The 21,208-nt window shown below is 41.2% G+C and overlaps 1 protein-coding gene and 1 long non-coding RNA gene across 6 annotated transcripts in view; one reads left to right on the forward strand and one right to left on the reverse strand.

The window, feature by feature from the left end:
- Window positions 1–21,208, forward strand: part of LOC310719689 — a 154,481-nt gene that overhangs the window by 53,458 nt on the left and 79,815 nt on the right. The gene's annotated exons all lie outside the window — the stretch shown is intronic.
- map3k15 (mitogen-activated protein kinase kinase kinase 15) overlaps window positions 8,636–21,208 on the reverse strand; it is a 27,059-nt gene continuing 14,486 nt past the window's right edge. For all 5 annotated transcript variants that reach the window (XM_083529592.1, XM_083529595.1, XM_083529593.1 and 2 more), the window contains 13 exons: window positions 21,169–21,208; window positions 20,963–21,068; window positions 20,100–20,257; window positions 19,140–19,323; window positions 18,421–18,598; window positions 14,757–14,931; window positions 14,440–14,628; window positions 12,720–12,825; window positions 12,346–12,577; window positions 11,657–11,775; window positions 11,291–11,406; window positions 10,566–10,642; window positions 8,636–10,179 (listed from right to left, as the gene is read on the reverse strand). The exon at window positions 21,169–21,208 is cut by the window's right edge and continues 91 nt beyond it. In XM_083529592.1, coding sequence (XP_083385718.1) covers window positions 10,083–10,179; window positions 10,566–10,642; window positions 11,291–11,406; window positions 11,657–11,775; window positions 12,346–12,577; window positions 12,720–12,825; window positions 14,440–14,628; window positions 14,757–14,931; window positions 18,421–18,598; window positions 19,140–19,323; window positions 20,100–20,257; window positions 20,963–21,068; window positions 21,169–21,208 — 1,777 coding nt within the window. In that variant the 3' untranslated portion in view covers window positions 8,636–10,082. The remainder of the gene's footprint in view (window positions 10,180–10,565; window positions 10,643–11,290; window positions 11,407–11,656; window positions 11,776–12,345; window positions 12,578–12,719; window positions 12,826–14,439; window positions 14,629–14,756; window positions 14,932–18,420; window positions 18,599–19,139; window positions 19,324–20,099; window positions 20,258–20,962; window positions 21,069–21,168) is intronic.

The raw sequence follows: 21,208 nt of genomic DNA on the forward strand, positions 1-21,208 counted from the left end.
AGCAAGAGTTTGACTTTAAATAACACCCTGAGTAGCTTCTTTCTTCACTCAGAGTCAACAATGTCTGTCTTTTACCATTCATATGTATATGAATTCATTTATTGATTTATTTGTTTGTTTGTTTGTTTATTTTTTACAGTTTAAATGCAGAAAAAGTTTTCCCTAAATGATGTTTTCTGGGTAATTGTTTTATACAGTTCTTCATTTGTGTTTTTAAAATATTTTATACTTAGATTTTTTGTAGACAAAAAAAAAAAAAAATTAGAATTATAATCAGTGTCTAAACAAATCGTCATTAAGTGTAGCAGAAAACCTCTATATTTCTAAACAGGATAAAAAAAAAAAAAAACAACAAACAAAGAAAGAAAAATAACAAAAAAGAAACAAAGTAAAAAAAAGTAGCCAAAAATAAAATGATTTAAATAATAAAATAGTATTATAGGAAATGTAAAAAGACCAAGAATATGTTTAAAAAACATTCTAAAAAAAACGTATAAGGTCATATGGAGGTCAAAAAGGGAACTGTTATTAATGTTTGACGTACATGTCACAGTGAGTGGATTTAAAGATTCTAAAAATAAACTGAATTTTGAATCTTTAAATAGCTCAACTATATTTATCACTATTTATCACTTCCTGGTAAAAAAGAGATTCTATGACGCACACACACACACACACACACACACACACACACACACACACACACACACACACACACACACACCTGCACAAATCAACGGTATATAGACTGATTTATAGTAGTTTATAGAAGTGATGCAGTTTCTCATAATTGTAGACGATGTAATAGAAAAATGTTTATTATTATATTGTGTCTCAGTTTTTGTGTCTCTTTTTAAAGTTTTTTAGAGAACAAAATACATGTATTTTCCCCGTAACAGCGGCGGCTTAAGGTTTAAATGAGGGAATGTGGATCACAGAGATTCTATCTATCTATCTATCTATCTGTCTGTCTGTCTGTCTGTCTGTCTGTCTGTCTGTCTGTCTGTCTGTCTGTCTGTCTGTCTGTCCGTCCGTCCGTCCGTCCGTCCGTCCGTCCGTCCGTCCGTCCGTCCGTCCGTCCGTCCGTCCGTCCGTTTGTCTGTCTGTCTGTCTGTCTGTTTGTCTGTCTGTCTGTCTGTCTGTTTGTCTGTCTGTCTGTCTGTCTGTTTGTCTGTCTGTTTGTCTGTCTGTCTGTTATAAAAAGTCATTTATAAAAAATATAAATGAATGTAATCTTCTGCACTACTTTTATCTCTGGTGTGTGATTCAGAACAGCAAAATTGTAGCTGTTACAATCCATATAGAAAATGCGTAATGAAAATGAAGTGTTATTTTGATCCATTCAGTCAGATTTGCTCTGCAAACATCAATAACATCTTAAACTTCTTAATGCTGGGAAGTGACCATGGCCGAAGGTGATAATCTTCACCTCCATATCATGCACTAATGTCCTCGAACATTTCTGACCATCATCCAATTAATTCACATTTATTCTCATTAAGCGCTCAATCAGGTTTTATAAACCAGCTGTGTTTGTGTGTAACATTTTTATTTTTGTCTGTGAAAAAAGTGGATGAACCTGTTCTTCACTATTCATCCATCGCCTGCTCTATTTGCATTTCTGAAATGCAAAGCTCTGTCCTGATCTCACCTTCAGTCACAACGCAGAGAGACAAACTCCATCCAGAACATAACCAACAACACGATTTATACAGTCCTCCAAAAATCATAGAAAAAAAAAAAACATTTTGTAGAATAAGATACAAAATAATCTGCATATTAATTCACAGAACGATCTTATAATAACCAACAAAATTATCTTATAATAACCAACAAAATTATCTTATAATAACCAACAAAATTATCTTATAATAACCAACAAAATTATCTTATAATAACCAACAAAATTATCTTATAATAACCAACAAAATTATCTTATAATAACCTACAAAATTATCTACAGAGTAATACTAAAGAATTTACTAAATATTCTCTATCTACAGTAGAGTTTCTGTAGAGTAAAATAAATTTTATATGGCAGTCTAAAGAAAATATATATTTTTTAGATTTCACTGGTTTAAAAATTTTATGTTTCTTTTCTGTTTGTTATTTTTTTTATGTTTATATTAAAATGTATTTGATTTGATTTTAGTGAACTTTCAGAATGTTTGAAAAAACAAACCTATTTAAAATGTCACAGATTTAAAATGTATTTTTCTCTCCCAGTTTCCATATTTAGATGTTCCCAGATCTTTGGCTTCCAGGGAAATGATGTTAAAAATAAATTAATTATTAAATCAGTTAAAAAATATTCACACTTGTTTTCTACTTGTGTATAAAACATGCTGATGGGTGAACTGGCTGAGTGTGTGTGATGCAGCTCCTGCCCAGGATTCTAATGATCCATCAGGATAAAGAAAGAGAAAACCTTCAATAAAACACTTTCAAATCAAAACCATTTCCTGGAAGCTAAAAACCTTCAACTCTTATGAACTGCCAAAGAATAATTTCTTCATTTAACATTAACATTAGAAATGATTTTTCAGATGTTCACTGAAGGATTCATGGCTTGGATGATCTTAGGAATGCAGTCTGATAAGAAAATGTACACAGAAGATCTCAGGTTTTGGCATTGTTTCTGATCTGAGAAGCTTTCATGTGTCAGGTGCTGGTAGAAACTGTCATAGGAACTCATGAGGAACAGCATGAAGAAACACATAAACACACTATTTAAATTAGTTTCCGTGTGACTCTGAGCTGATGTTTATTTATTGCAGACAGTTTTTTGGCTCTTTCACGACATGTTTTATCAAACTGTCTGTTTTCTACAGTTTTTAGGTCTCGAAAATCCAGTATGGTGAGAAGATTATTTACTTGTTGACAAAACTGGTTTTCTGTTTGTGTTCACTTTGAAATTCATCCACACCACACCACACCACTCCACTCCACACCACTCCACTCCACTCCACACCACACCACTCCATACCACTCCACACCACTCCACTCCACTCCACTCCACACCACTCCACTCCACTCCATACCACTCCACACCACTCCACTCCACTCCACACCACACCACTCCATACCACTCCACACCACTCCACTCCACTCCACACCACACCACACCACTCCACTCCACACCACTCCACTCCACTCCACACCACACCACTCCATACCACTCCACACCACTCCATACCACTCCACACCACTCCACTCCACTCCACTCCACACCACTCCACTCCACTCCATACCACTCCACACCACTCCACTCCACTCCACACCACACCACTCCACTCCACTCCACACCACTCCACTCCACTCCACTCCACTCCACTCCACACCACACCACTCCACTCCACTCCACACCACTCCACTCCATACCACTCCACACCACTCCACTCCACACCACACCACTCCACTCCACACCACACCACACCACTCCACTCCACACCACACCACTCCACTCCACACCACACCACTCCACTCCACTCCACTCCACTCCACACCACACCACTCCACTCCATACCACTCCACACCACTCCACTCCACTCCACTCCACACCACTCCACTCCATACCACTCCACTCCACTCCACTCCACTCCACACCACACCACTCCACTCCACTCCACACCACTCCACTCCACTCCACTCCATACCACTCCACACCACTCCACTCCACTCCACACCACTCCACTCCATACCACTCCACACCACTCCACTCCACTCCACTCCACACCACTCCACACCACTCCACTCCACACCACACCACACCGTACCACTCCACTCCACTCCACTCCACACCACTCCACTCCACTCCACTCCACTCCACTCCACTCCACACCACTCCACTCCACACTAATCCACTCCACTCCACACTAATCCACTCCACTCCACACCACACCACTCCACTCCACACCACTCCACTTCACTCCACACCACTCCACTCCACTCCACTCCACACTAATCCACTCCACTCCACTCCACTCCACACTAATCCACTCCACTCCACACCACTCCACTCCACTCCACTCCACACTAATCCACTCCACACCACTCCACACCACTCCACTCCACTCCACACCACACCACACCACCCCACACTAATCCACTCCACTTCACTCCACTCCACACCACTCCACACAACTCCACTCCACTCCACTCCACTCCACTCCACTCCACACAACTCCACTCCACACCACTCCACTCCACTCCACACTACTCCACTCCACTCCACTCCACTCCACTCCACACTACTCCACTCCACTCCTCTCCACTCCACACTAATTCACTTCACTCCACTCCACACCACTCCACACAACTCCACACCACTCCACTCCACTCCACACCACTCCACTCCACTCCACTCCATACCACTCCACACCACTCCACTCCACTCCACACCACTCCACTCCATACCACTCCACACCACTCCACTCCACTCCACTCCACACCACTCCACACCACTCCACTCCACACCACACCACACCGTACCACTCCACTCCACTCCACTCCACACCACTCCACTCCACTCCACTCCACTCCACTCCACTCCACACCACTCCACTCCACACTAATCCACTCCACTCCACACTAATCCACTCCACTCCACACCACACCACTCCACTCCACACCACTCCACTTCACTCCACACCACTCCACTCCACTCCACTCCACACTAATCCACTCCACTCCACTCCACTCCACACTAATCCACTCCACTCCACACCACTCCACTCCACTCCACTCCACACTAATCCACTCCACACCACTCCACACCACTCCACTCCACTCCACACCACACCACACCACCCCACACTAATCCACTCCACTTCACTCCACTCCACACCACTCCACACAACTCCACTCCACTCCACTCCACTCCACTCCACTCCACACAACTCCACTCCACACCACTCCACTCCACTCCACACTACTCCACTCCACTCCACTCCACTCCACTCCACACTACTCCACTCCACTCCTCTCCACTCCACACTAATTCACTTCACTCCACTCCACACCACTCCACACAACTCCACTCCACTCCACTCCACTCCACACAAATCCACTCCACTCAACACCACACCACACCACTCCACTCCACTTCACACTACTCCACTTCACACTACTCCACTCCACACCCCTCTACTCCACTCCACTCCACTCCACTTCACACTACTCCACTCCACTCCACCTCACATCCAATAATAATAATAATAATAATAATAATAATAATAATAATAATAATAACTGATACATCACCGTGCCTTCACAACCTGATTCAGGAAAGCACACAGCTGTGTGTAATATTCACACTTCAGACCAACAACCAAGTCATGATGTCCAAGAGACCTTCACAATCCATTTATCTTGGGATAAATGTAGATTTGTTTAGGGAAAAAGTGATTTCAGAAACTTTCATGAGCAGATTGAACTAAAACAGCAGAGTTTTTGAAGCACCAGGATATTCGGAGTAACCTTATTAGAAATGTCTCGTTTTGTGAGAAGAACCAAATGTCCAATCTACCAGACCTTTTTAAGTCTTCTGCAAAAACGGAGAACTTCCCAGCAGACTAATTATCTAATGAATGCTCCTTCAGTCCATGGCAGCAAGTTGAGGGACTTATACAAGAGGAAGAAGAGCAACTGAGCAGGAAGAAGGAGGAAGAAGGATGTTGATGATAAATATGATTCTGATCTGGATTCCAGAAAAAGGTAAAAAAAAACGAACACATAATTAAAAGCCCACCAGAGCAACATGAGAAGTTTAATAGAGACACTCATCAAGGAGAAACGGGTCATGTGACATGTTGCATATTTAGGTTGAGTGACAAAAAAATAAAAAAAAAATATATTGAATTATTAAATAATATAAAAAAAAAACATAAAATATTTTCTGATAGCTCAAAGTGTTTATTTAAAGAATAGAACTTAGAGAGAAACATCACATCAAGGTGAGAGGAGCAGGCTGACATCCTCATCTCCTCCAGACTCTCACTAACACAGCTGATGAACATCGAGGTCCAGAACATTCCACAGTACCTGTGACAAACATCAGCATACTTTATATGCTGATGTTTAAATAAAATAATAAATCACTTCCTCTGTGACTTCTTGCACTGTATACACACTCATTCCATATTCTACATGAACCATGAAGACACACACACACACACACACACACACACACACACACACACACACACACACACACACACACACACAATAACTATATAAGCTACTGTACATTACAGAAAATTCATCATGGCCACTTTATTATAAATCAAGAAAACCTCTTAAGTCTCTCAGGAGGAACATCAGGTTTATGGGAATGTAGAAGATTTTTATCACACATCAGTTCTGTAGATCAGATTATTGCTGTAATACAATCCACTATTTAACATCAGATTTTTGAGGCCCTGATTTCAAAACCGGTGTTTACACTTCGTTCCCAAATTGATTGCAGTTTACATTTTTCTTTCTTTCTTTCTTTTTTTTTTTTTTATATATTTTTGTATTCAACCTATATAAAGATTAATCACTCGCTTTTATACGTCCCTCAGGACATTCAATTTGACATTTAAAAAAAATAATTATATTTAGCGATAAAAAATATAATTGGAAGCAAATGTTTGTACACCCTGAATTTTGATGATTCTTTATAATTAAGCAAAAATAAATATGTGAAAAACATAAAAACCAAAAACAATAAAAAAAAAAATATCAAAGCAGAAAAACAAACTTTAATAAACTGATGCCTTTTTGTGCTCAATTTACAAACAGCAGTCGCTTTAACGATGTCACGTGACGGCTAAGAAATCGGGATTGTTACACGTTTTTTATCTTTAATTATGACGCTGAAAGTTTCATGTTAAATGTGAAGCTCAAGACAACAAACAACAAGTATGACAGAGTTTATTTAGAAAATTCCTTCATCGTGGATAAAAAAAAAATTATTTTTACTTCTACAAATTTAACACCTGCCCTTTAGTTGTGTCACACACACACACACACACACACACACACACACACACACACACACACACACACACACACACTGATAATAAATCATTGTGTTGGTGAGTTCCAGTGAACCACAGTGTGAGAAAGGCAGTGACTTTCTTTTCAGGAATGTTGGAATGGTTTTTGGAACATTTCTCTTTCCTCCCTGAGGCTGAAATGCTGTAAATGTCTGTGTGGAGAAGAAAAATCAGCTTCTGTCTCACCGTTTTCTACATTAAACTGCAGCATGTCATCAAATGTGACACACATCGATATCGTTATTTTCTTTCTTTCTTTTTTATTATGTAAAATTGCAGAATTTCTTTTTCCAAATGCCGTGTTTGTCATTCTTTCTCACGTCCTTGTGCAAGAACATTTCACAATCAAATAATCAATCAGAACTTTATCAGTCTCACATGAAGGAATGTTCTTTACAGCGTCATTCAGGTTTGCAGGCATTTCAGTCAGGTTTAGTTTGAATTTTGACTGAGCCTCTGCAAGACTTTGATTCTGTTCTTTTTTTGCTCTGTGTGTGTGTGTGTGTGTATCTGTGTGTGTGTGTGTGTGTGTATCTGTGTGTGTGTGTATCTGTGTGTGTGTGTATCTGTGTGTGTGTGTGTATCTGTGTGTGTGTGTATCTGTGTGTGTGTGTGTGTATCTGTGTGTGTGTATCTGTGTGTGTGTGTGTGTGTATCTGTGTGTGTGTGTGTGTGTGTGTGTGTGTGTGTGTGTGTGTGGAATAGACAGAAGGCCTCACATTCCACTCCAGAGTATTTTGGAGGTTCAGGTTGGCTCAAAATCGGGCTCACCAGTAGGTATGATGTGTTTGTGCTGCTTTTCACCAAACTTCTTCATGTTGGTCTCATCTGTCCAAAGTTCATTGTTTTAGAAGTCTTGAGAGTTAATTCAGATACAACTTTGGGAACCTAAGCTGGACTGCCATGTTCTTTTCTAGAGAAAAGAGGCTTTGTCCTGGCAATCCTTCCAAACAAACCACACATTCTGTCTTTTCCATGACCATGCTCACTGCAGGCTGAGATGTAACTCTTGAGCATTGCATGGTTTGACCTGTTGTGTAAATAATCTTAATATATATATATATATATATAATAACTAAAACTTGAGTTTTTATAGAGGAGATCACACCAATGATATTCAATTAATCAAATACATTAAATTAGAAACATCTGGATGTTACATCTGGATAGTAAAAGTGCATTCAGGTTTTTCACACATAGATTTTACATTTGGTTTGATCTTTGTGATGTTCATTTTACTCCTTTATTTTATTATTAGTAATAATAACAATAATATTGTTATTATTTTAGCTTTTTAGTTCTAATTTTTATGTCTGAAAAAGTGCTTTTAAATAACTTTTAAAGGCACTATATAAAATAGATATTATTAATATAAAAATAATAACACACACACACACACACACACACACACACAGACACACACACACACACACACACATATAAATATATGTTTTACAAAAATAATACCTGTCATATATAGTTATACATTAATTATAATTTATTGTTGTATATATTTATTTTTAATCCTCAGAGTCACTTAAACATACACAGTAAATAAAGTGCACGTTTTATGTAAATATAAAAACTTCTTCGCATCCAGGACGATAATCAGAAGTAAATTTTATTAATACTGAATTATTTATTAATGAAATGATGTCTAAATATAAACATAATTTAGCCATAATTTATTTTATGAGCAATTTTCAGTCACTAAACAACAGATGAATCGGTTTCGGTTTATACACTTATCAGGACACACAAACATTTTTAAATAAAATAAAACACAATAAAATGTAAAATGAAAAAATGAGAAAAAGAAAAATGGAATTGCATCTTAAAAATATTAAATATTAATGTCACACTTAAAAGTGGGGGGCACAAACTTTTGACCTGATGCCATTGTGCAGCTTTTTGTGGCCACTGTGTAATTTCTTGAAAAAGCAACAAGCTTCAGAATCGTGACGTTTGCATTTTACATTTGAATACATAATTGCAGTTGAGTGCAAATGTTTGTGCCCCCTCAAGGCTGTTCAATGGAAAGGATTAAAATTCAGCTCTACTGTATATATTAATTTATCTACAAACAAAGTAGAATTATAAATGAAAAAAAAAATCATTCTGGAACGACCCAAAATACAAAAGAATTCTAGAAAAAAAGAGATAATTTTAACAATATTTCTCTAAAAGTACATTTGACTTACATGTTAAAACATTTTTTCTTTTACCATTTATTATTATTCATAATTTTTTTAAGGGTGTGCAAACATTTGCATCGTACAAATACAGAAAATAATGTGTATTTAGAGTTTATTTAAAGCTCTGACTGAAGGGTATTGAAGTTTTCCTCCGAATTATTCACACGTCTTTCAATATTCTAAATGATTATTCCCGAATACTCTGGATAAAAAAACATTTCGATATAATTACTGAAATCACTCAGAAGTGTAATGAACTTTCACCAAGCGCTCGAGCAGGAGGAAAAAACAGGAAAAAATAAAGAAAGGGAAGGAAAAGAAAATCAGTGATGCAGTCCATCTGTTCTTTTTTTAACTGCTTGTTGAGACGTGTGCATCAAAAAACAACAAAAGACCTCCGTGTTCCCTGTTCTGACATTCAGCATCGATTCCACGTCACCTGATGCTCCTGCACGTGTCAAGCTCGAAGTGTGCACAAGAGGAATGCGCAAAAACATGAAAGGAATTACATCACAGGATTTACAGTCAAACATTAGAAAACAAAACATACAAAAATAACAACCAGGATGAGAAGATGAACATAAACACAGAGTGGATTTTCCCCAGGAAAGTCAGAGGAACATTATCCATCCTGGACGTAATGAGAAAGTTCAGGTGGAACAGAGGGAAAAGGCCTCGCATGCAAATCTCAGGTGAGAAGTAAAGGAAGGAACCAGTGATGCGAAAACACACCGTTTCTACGTCTAAGTGTGTGTGTGTGTGTGTGTGTGTGTGTGTGTGAGTGTCTTTGTGTTTTAAAGTGTGAGGTCAATTCAGAAATGTTCGAGGTGAAGAACCAAACTTGTGCTCATCCCTCAGACGTCTCATCACTGCGCTGTATTCTCCTCTGCTCTCGGGCTCGGTGCCTCTGGATGGCTCTCCAGATACGACACAACACACCGCCTCTGTAACACACACACACACACACACACACACACACACACACACACACACACACACACACACACAAACACACAAACACACACACACAAAACCAGAAACATGTTTTCTTAGACACATGTTACTGCGGCATTGCAGCGTCACCTGCTGGACAAATCTACAAATCAGGTACTCAATTGTCTGGATGCGTCTTTTCTTTTCTTTTCTTTTCTTTTCTTTTCTTTTCTTTTCTTTTCTTTTCTTTTCTTTTCTGATACATCAACACTGACCATTATTATGAATTATGCGTGTGTGTGTGTGTGTGTGTGTGTGTGTGTGTGTGTGTGTGTGTGTGTGTGTGTGTGTTTGGGTGGGGGTGGGGGGGGTGTTGTAAAGCTGTTTTATTTCTCACCTCAGTCTCATGTACTGCAGGTCGTCTTTAGTGATGTCATTGAGAACATCGTTTAGCGTGTAATCCTCTGATACAAACTTTACTCAAACACACACACACACACACACACACACACACACACACACACACACACACACACACACACACACACACACACAAGAAAACATGAATTTATTAACTAATGATCTGCACATGTCCAAACATCCCAATCACCTCCGTCTAGCTACACTGTCCCCTGCCAACACCTTACAGTCTCCAATCTCCTTCAGGTTGCATCTCCTACAGAACACAGTCCACCTGTGTGCACCTTCCTCCACTCTGATACGTCACCCTGTGCTCCTCTGTATTTACTCCACTCGTGCTCTCGGTCACTTCGGGTGTGAGAGAGAGAATAACGAGGCTCTGTGTTGTTTCTTGAATAATAATGAAGCTGTTGGAGTTCAATCAAATCTTTCCTTCAAATTACTTGACCTGGTCACATGACCTTCTGAGCATTGCAACGCTCTGAACTCACGCATGAATTTCCAGCCAATTAGAATCCACTATTCACACCTGAATTTCTAGCCAATCACAATCCAGCATTCACCCTGACAGTAACGGTATAAACACATTGAGAAGATTAAACGAGTTGTGTGAGGAGAAGATGAGTGCAGAAGTAGACAGGAACAGGAGTAATACAATATTAAGACAATGTCAAGTACATGAAACATCTCCCAGAGTGTCACCTTGTTGATGGTCTCTGAGTCTGCCCCCTGCTGCTTCAGCCAGTCGCTCAGCTCAGGTTCTGCTGCCACGTGGAAGATGGAGGGAGAAGCAGGTTCTACTGAAAGAACACCGTTATCTAAAAATAAAAACATTTAAGCAAAGTACTTTTCAACTGCAGAGCAAAACAGATCATTATCAGTCACCAGTTATTCCTGTTTCCACTAACAGATATGCTGAAGATGTTTGTGCACCCCTATCCCTCATCACCACCACCTTCATTGTAAAAGCATGCGTTAGATGTTTTCTGTTTTTTCATTTTATAAAGCAAAAAGAATTCTGTGTTTATTTCAGTTTCTTGTTAATGTTAATAATGCAGTATAACACACTCATAGCTGCAGGCTGGTTTTTCAGTCTGAAGAGCTCCAGGTCATGTGCCCTCTGCTGGAGAGTCTGTCTCAGAATCAGCTGGTACTCTTTCTCCTTCTGCACCAGTTCCTCCAGGAGCCTGCATCAGGAGACATAGAGGAAAGTACTACTGAGAACTTTATCCAAAATCTTGCAGCAATTTAGTCTATAACACAGTCCCTTGTAGATCCTTCTGCATGGGGAAATTTGATTGATAAGAACAATAAATATTTTCACAGATATCTATTTCATTGAAATTACAGGTTGATCGATTAATCAGCACTAATAGTCGTTTGCTGGAGCAGCTGAGAAGCTCAGCTGTCATTACGAGAGCGACCCCTAGAGGTGAATCACTGCAACCATGTGCTGTTTGTTTTTACACATCAGACTGCTCGCTGCACGGAGAGCGCTATATTATATTATATTAATTATTTATGTAATTATATTTATTAATATAATTTATTTAATTTATTTATTTATTTAATTAAGTAGTATTTCATTTAGTAAATTTTTAGAATTGAGCACTTTTTTGTAATAAAGTTCAGTATGAGTTTACATGGAGGGCTTGTATTTTATCCAGTTTCTATCGGTTGATTAATCGCTGCAACATTGTCAAAACTTCTGTTCTGAAAACGAATGAACCCCTGAGAAGAACAGGAGGAACGTGCACCTGTTCGTCTCCTGTTTGAGGCGTGTGAGCTGTGCTCCGAGAGGGTGCTGAGGCCGCTGGAAATCGTGGGATATGACCGAGCTGAGGGTGCTGACCCCTGAGGTGAGGCCTGTGTCCTCCTGAGTGACATTCTCCACGGTGCTGAAGTCAGTGTCCTCCTCCACGTCCACCTCGTCTGCGTCCTTCTCGGCTCCTTCACTCTCAGACGCCGGGCCAAAATGAGTCTGCAGCTCTAGAGCAGGAAGTGCAACAAAAGAATACATTTTATTACAGCCAAGTTCTGCATTTCATTACACACACACACACACACACACACACACACACACACACACACACACACACACACACACAAACACACACACACGCAATCATACCTGGAATTAATATGGTGACCGCAGCCTGGACGGCTCGTCTGATGATGTTGTCCATCGCAAACATCCAGTGGGGTTTAATGTGATGGTTCCTCAGGACTTTATTGACCTTAAACACACAGAGGAGACGAGCAGGAAGAGTTTAATAGACAAGACTTCTAATCCGAGTCTAATCTACTCAGCATGTGTTCAGGTTCAGGTGATGATTAATTAGTCATTAGCTTTAATCTCAGTTTACAAATTAAGGCAGAGACACACAATCCTGCTCCTGAGATCCATAGTGAACAGTCTCAAGCCCTCGCTGACACACCTGCTGCTGAAGACCACCTAAGGATGAGGAGGATAATGAAAGTGTGTGTGTGTGTGTGTGTGTGTGTGTGTGTGTGTGTGTGTGTGTGTGTGCTCACAGACAAAGAGCAAGATTAATTGAAAAACATTCAGTACAGTGTGGAGTTGTGTCCAGAGCCACCAGAGGGCGCTGTGGCTTTAGTATGCTGTAAAAGACCACGAGGCGCAGGAACATCAGCAGATCCTGAATAAGCAAAGAAGGCCAAAAATTCTGGATGCTGCTGTGGTGAGGGTTTATAAACTCATCTATCATGAAATTATATGATTATTAAATAATTATTATATCATAATTCAGTCAAAACTACAACTTTATACAGAATCCCAACTCAAACTTATACTAAATAAAAAACAAAAAACAAAAAGCGAATTATTTATTTATTTGTTTATTTATTTATTGAAATAAATGTATTTTACTGCTTGTTAATGTTTTCTTCTTCTTTCATCTGCTCCTGTTAGGGGTCTCCACAGCAGATCATCCGTCTCCACACCCCCCTGTCCTCTACATCTGCCTCTTTCACACCAACTACCTGCATGTCTTCCCTCACCACATCCATAAACCTCCTCCTTGGTCTTCCTCTTTTCCTCCTTCCTGGTGTCTCCATCCTCAGCATTCTCCTACTGATATACCCCATGTCCCTCCTCTGCACATGTCCAAACCATCTCAATCTCACCTCCCTCACCTTTTCTCCAAAACGTCCTACATGTGCTGTCCCTCTAATAAACTCATTTCTGATCTTATCTATCCTCGTCACTCCCAACGAACATCTCAACATCTTCAGCTCTGCTACCTCCAGCTCCACCTCCTGTCTTTTACTCAATGCCACTGTCTCTAATCCATACAACATCTCAGGTCTCACCACAGTCCTATAAACTTTCCCTTTCACTCTCACAGATACTCTTCTATCACAAATCACTCCTGCTATCACTCTTCTCCACCCACTCCACCCTGCCTGCACTCTTTTCTTCACTTCTCTAACACACTCTCTATTACTTTGCACTGTTGACCCCAGGTACCTGAACTCCTCCACCTTCTCCACCTCTTCTCCCTGCAACCGCACCCTCCACTGCCCTCCCTCTCATTCACACACATGTACTCTGTCTTACTCCTACTGACTGTCATGCATTTAAGGGTTCATTGCTCGGTTTTGTATAATTTAATGAAAAACTCAAGAAGGTTCAGGTTATTATTTTTGGATCTACACAGGAGGTTCTGCTCTGAAGGGAACTGTGTTGCTATGATGCTGTAAAAAATAAAGCTGATCATCTGAACAGGTTCCACAAATAAAACAAAAATCAAAAAATCTTTCTTTAAGTGTTGTTTTGTTTGCAGGTGTGTGAGATATTCACATCTCCACACCAAATGTGTAACACTGACCGAGTCCTGGAAGCCGAACAGAACCAGCTGGATCTGGTTGATGGAGGTGCTATCAAAGTCCAGGTCCAGTTTGAGCTTGGAGATGGTGGAGGCCATGACGCGGCGCTCGGGAGAACGGATGAAGTCGCGCAGGATGCAGATGATCTGCTTGATGTGCTCTACAGAAAGCTTGAGCTCCTCCGTGCTGCCCTGAGGCCAACACACACACACACACACACACACACACACACACACACACACACACACACACACATGATTCAGATGTTCCCTTCATCATGGAATGCATCTTCAGAACCCTTGAAAGTCAGCCATCACACCTGAATGTGGTTCTCCAGGAGGTTGGACGTGACCTTGTCCTGGTCCTCGTTCAGCACCTTGTAGAGGATCGCTCGTCTCTCGCTGTCTTTCTTCAGCAGGAAGAGTCCCGAGTCGCTGTTCTCAGACGAGGCTGGAGAAGTTCGGTCCTCTGAAGTCGGACTTTCATCAGGAACGCTGAGGGAGAACACGCAGATCATTCGATCAGTGGAACCACACTCAAATTCTAGACGTAGATATGCAGAGATAAAGTATCTCATAAAAGAAAATACACCCCTCACATTTCAACAACCATTTTATCTTCTCAATGGGCAAAACTATAGAACTGAGACGTGGATATATTTAGACGATTCAGTGTGCAGTTTGTGTAGCAGTACAGATTTACTGTCCTCTGAAAATAAATCAACATACAGACATTATTGTCTAAATAACTAGCAGCAAAAGTAAGTACACCCTCAGTGAACGTGTCAAAACTGTGTCCAAAGTGTGAATATTGTGTGTGAGCACTATTGTTATGTAGCACTGCTTTAATCCTCCTGGGTGTGGAATTCACCAGAGCTGCACAGGTTGTTGCTGGGATCCTCTTCCACTCCTCCATAATGACATCACTGAGCTGCTGGATGTTAGACACATGGTGCTTCTCCACCTCCTGCTTGAGGATCCCCACAGGTGCTTAATTGGGTTCAGGTCTGGAGACAAACTCCGGCCACTCCATTACCTTCACCTTCAGCTTCTTCAACAAGGCAGTTGTCATCTTGGAGGTGTGTTTATGGTTGTTATGTTCGAAAACTTCTGTTTGGCTCAGTTGTTACAGTACAAGTTAGAATCCATTTTTCTCTCAATGAACTGCAGCTCCCCAGTACCAGCAGCACTCATGCAGCCCCAGACCATGATGCTGCCACCACCATGTTAGAATTGTGTCTTGTAGGCAAGACACAATTTTCTTGGTAATTCTCATCAGAGCATCACAACACAAGTTTGGAAACATCAGGACTTCTAGAGTGTAGCCGCCCGGCCAAACTGAGCGATCGAGGGGAGGTGACCAAGAACCTGATGGTCTCTGAAAGCACTCCAGAGTTTCTCAGAGGGAGAGGAAAACCTTCCAGAAGAACAACCAACTCTGCAGCACTCCACCAGTCAGGCCTGTATGGTAGAGTGGCCAGACGGAAGCCACTCCTCAGAAAAAGGCACATGATGGCCTGGAGTTTGCCAAAAGGCACCTGAAGAACTCTCAGACCATGAGAAACAAAAACTGAACTCTTTGGCCTAAATGCCAGGCATCATGTCTGGAGGAAACCAGACTCTGTCAATGTCCTTGAGTGGCCCAGCCAGAGCCCAGACTTGAACCCGATTGAACATCTCTGGAGAGATCTGAAAAAGGCTGAAGCTCCCCATCCAACCTGATGGACCTTAAGAGGTTCTGCAAAGAAGAACGGGAGAAACTGCCCAAAAGTAGGTGCCAAACTTGTAGCATCAAACTCAAAAAGACTTGAGGCTGCAACTGGTGCAGAGGAGCTTCAACTGAGTACTGAGCAGATGAATACCAATGTACATGTGTTTCTTTCCTACATTTTTAATAAATGAGCAAAAATGTCAAATACATTCCTTTCCCGTTGTCATTATGGACTTTTACTTGTAGAATTTTGAGGAAAATAATGAATTTAATTCATTCTGCAAAAAAAAAAAAAAAAAAATGAAGCTCTGTGAAAACGTTCCGGATTCACTGTAACTTCCTCTCTAACGTTCCATTACATTAAATGTAGCAATAAACGGATAAAAAATCTGATGAGTCGTGATCTCAGCAGTGGTTTCTTCCAGGTGTACGGTACACGTGACGTCACGGATCCCAGCTGACGTGTCTGTGTACACACTGAGAACTTTATTAGTGACTTCTAATAATCATAAAGTCATTAGTTTCCGTGCGTGTGTACGGAGCACTTAGCTATGCTAACCTCACCGTGTTAGCAAACACTTTTCAGCCTCGCCAGTTTCCAGGCAACAAAGAAAAAAGAGCAGGAGCGAGGGGCTTTCAGCTCGTAATGAATTTATGATTTGTCTCCGCTTCCTTCTCGCCATCAGAACCACTGCTCTGCGTCCGCCAGAGGCGTGTACACGTGCGGAAGGGCTAATGCTGACATGCTGCGCTAAACAGCTGCTGATTCTCAAAGACTGAAACCCTGAATACAAACATCTGGACCAGGTCTGTTTAATGACGCTGACCGAGTTAACGAGTGGAGAGCATTAACAAGCTGAGGTGATGATTAAACTCACACACACATAAATAGACAGCTTCTGGATGAGCATAACTCAGAGAATGATAAGACAACAAAAGAAAAAATTTAAGTGTGTGTGTGCACAGGTGTGTGTGTGTGTGTGTGTGTGTGTGTGTGTGTGTGTGTGTGTGTGTGTGTGTGTGTGTAACGATGGATGTGAGCTCCTGGTTATAAAGCCATCAGGTGCCTGAGTTTTACCAGCAGCTGCAGAGGAAAATAAAAATACCTGTTATAAAAAAACTCATTATCACATTAGTGTCAGGTCATGGAGCACGTGCACACACACACACACACACACACACACACACACACACACACACACACACACACACACACACACACACACACCTGGCCAGCCACCAGCACACACCTGTCCTCTCATTCCCTAGTAGTGATCAAACAGCGTTACCATGGCGCTGGAGTGGGCGGGGCCGAGTTGAGCACTGATGCGAATTTACACCATCACTCAACACCTCTCCTTTATCAGGCTTCCTGACATTACTCTCTATCTTACACACACACACACACACACACACACACACACACACACACACACACACACACACACACACACACACACACACACACACACAGCATGCCAGGACACACTGCGATCACCCCAGAGACCAACCGCCTATTTTGCCACCCGCATGCCTTAAACGCTCAGGTGTGTAAAACTCAATCATATAAGCAGAAAATGGAAAATGTTCCAGGTGAGACTCTGCCCTCGTTACCTTCTCCGTGACTTAGGAAGAGCTTCTGCAGGCCGTGATCTTTTCTGTCGCACATCACACGAATGCGCTCCAACACAAACATTCGACCTAATTATCTCAAGGTCTCGTTACGTTAACGAGCTCGTTACATCGCTCATTGTCATCGTTTCCATAGTAACGGCTCGTCTCGTTGATCACTGATGATAAACTGCTGAAAAGAAGTGAAGATTTTCTGATGTAAGCAGATGTTTATGTAAAACTTTGGAAGGAAACTCCAGTGTCAGCACTTTGTACCAGGTCAGAGCTTAAAGGCTGTGCTACATTGCTGTTCTGAAGTGTTTTTATATGAAGTGGTATAAAAGTTTAGAGACTAGTTTTGTAACACGCCAACAGATGGCAGCACATACTGCACGCACAGTCACAGGAAGCACCGACCTTCATAAGTCAGTGTGCCAAAAGACATCGTCCTGTGTACAGTGGAAGCAGTGCAACTGGTGCTGTTCTGACCACGTGCGCACCACATCACTGAGCTCCTCACATGAGAAACATGGTCTCACTACCACACCCACACTACTTGACAGATTTGGCTCCTGCAGACTCTTCTCAATAATTAAGATGCAGTTCAAAGCTCAACATTTTGACACGGCTGTGGAGATCCAGCGTGAATCGCAGAAGCTCACCTGAGGAAGCTGGAGGTTGTAGGTTTTATGAGGTTCTCAGAACCCGAGCGTTTGTCCTTCTTGAAGAAGACATCGTGTTTGGAGTCGCAGTCCGGTGACACAGAGCCTGGCTCACTGCTGCTGCTCCCAGTGGCTTCGGCCTGCAACTGCACCGGCAATGACACACTGCGAATATAATCTGAGACGCACACATACACACACACACACATGATTTCTCACAAGATGAGTACTGAGAAGAAGGTATCACCTGACACACACAACACACACACATATATTTACATCTCACATATGCACACTCATACACACACCTGTCTCTCACACACACACACACACACACACACACACACACACACACACACACACACACACACACACACACACACAGAGTAGATAGAGTTTATGAAGAGATTGAGATAAAAAGCGTGTGTTAATTGGAAGCATCTGCTGATCGAAAAATGAATAAAAGCAGAAACTTTGGCGTGACACAAACCTTGCCACACTGTTAGAGAGCGCGGGAGTCGCAGCACACACACCACCATCAGAGACAGAGACACAGAAACACATGCAGTTAGCAAAATTCTAACTCAAAGAAACATGCAGTTCCATTAGCAACACTGAGGGTTGTGTGTGTGTGTGTGTGTGTGTGTGTTTGTATGTGTGTTTGTATGTGTGTGCACGTGTTTCTTCTTCGACAGCCTCATGTCTCCATCCTCAGGTACCTGAGGGTTTGAAGGCGATCTTGTTCTTCTTGCCCTTGATGTTGTGGCGTAGGAACTGGTCCTTCAGCAGGTCTCCAGCTGTGGCTCTCTTGCTGGGATCAGGTTCGAAGCAGCGCAGGATGAAGGACTTGGCCTCGGTGGAGAGCGACTCGGGAATCTCGGGGTGGATTTTAAACATTCCCACCTGGAAATTACATCAAATTTCTGGGATACCGAGACGGCGTCAGACATCAAGCACTTAATTACTAGTTGTAATAGTTCTGATGTGATGATGTTAATAAGACGTGGCTTAGTTTTGGTATTGAATTGACTATTGTTAAAATGGGCGGAGCCACACATAATTAAGTGTCAACCAATGTCACAGGTGTGTGTGTGTGTGTGTGTGTGTGTGTGTGTGTGTGTGTGTGTGTGTGTGTATAAGTTTATAATTGTAATTAAATACATTTTATTGCTCAGTTTAAAACTTTTATTTAAATTACTGTTGTAGTTCTAAAATGTGCAGAAAAAAGCTGTTAAAAATATATATTAAAAATCTAAAAAATAAGACTATATAATGTTTTTTATGTAATTATTTATAAATGATTTATAATTTATTACATCCTAATTTTATAAAGTAAAAATGCTCTATTTTAAGCACATAAATAACAACTGGGTGACAAAATATGACTATTTTATAAAGATAATGAAATGAATATGTGTATTAGTGTGTAATAAAAGAAAAATATAAATATATTATATATAATTTATTTATTTTAAAGCATTCTACAAATCCTACAGAGTTTTAGGCTGATGGTATCTTAAGTTTTTACTCTAATGATTTAGTTGGGCTGCTGTTTATTGTTTATTTGTGATGTTTGTCCGTCTGAATGTGGATACACTTCTTGCCAACTTCAGCCCACAAAAACCCAAATAAAGAAAGAAAGAAAGAAGTGTGATGTGTTGCAGGATCGAGGTGTTTACCTTAAACATGGCTGCCTGCGGCTCGCCCAGCTCATGAAACGGAGGTTTTCCGGTCGCCATCTCAATAATGGTGCAGCCGAGAGACCAGATATCAGCTGGAGCTCCATAACCTCGAGGACCTTTATCAATAATCTCAGGAGCCATGTACTGCAGAGTTCCTGAAATAACAAGAACCCAACAAGAACATCGTAAACAATTCAGAGAAGGTGTCAAGAAGAGCGAGAGTGAATCCAGTTCAGACCGGCATGAGAAGGAGGAGGAGGAGGAGGGAAACAGGAGGGAGGAGAGGAACAAAGTGCACCTGCTCGATCCTCCATTGCTCAGTAATTAAACTTAAACACACTCCCATCAGTCCGAGTAATTACTTCTGCACCTTCTCCGATTACACAACACCAGAAGAGCTTCTAAACACCTTCATCACTCTAATATCGCCACACCATCTTCACACTAACTTCTCCACACCATCTTCACACTAACTTCTTCACACTATCTTTTCACCACATCTCTACACCTACATCTTCTCATCACCTCTCCACACTAGCATCTTCACACCTCCATCTCCACTCCAACATCTTCTTATCTCCCCATTGACCTCCACTCCAACATCTCCACACCAGCCTCTCTACACCAACATCTTCTCACCACCATTTCCACTCCAACATCTCCACACCACATATTCATACCAGCATCTCCACACCAACCTCTCCACAATAACGTTTCCACAGAAGAGAGAGGATAAAGAGAAGCAGGTGAGGGAACATGTAAAAATAGCTGCTATAATGTGAAGCTTCATGTAACTATAAATGGATAAAAAGTATTTGTTGAAGCTGATTGATGTTATTGTTTGTTGTTTACTGACTGACCGGTGAAGGTCTCGGTGCAGGGGTTCACTCCAGCCAAGCGCTTGGAGGTCCCGAAGTCGGAGATCTTCAAAACGCCACTGTAGGTGTTTACCAGGACGTTATCGCCCTGTGGAGGAAACATCAACACCTCGAGTGTAACACCTGAATATTCCTCCATGTTCTCCTGGATCAGTAACACACTAAACCTTCAACCCTGCAGTATTTACCTTAATATCTCGATGGACGATCTGATTTTCATGCAGGTAT

The sequence above is a fragment of the Silurus aristotelis genome (genome assembly GCF_946808225.1).
Source record: "Silurus aristotelis genome assembly, chromosome: 25".
Taxonomy (NCBI): Eukaryota; Metazoa; Chordata; class Actinopteri; order Siluriformes; family Siluridae; genus Silurus; species Silurus aristotelis.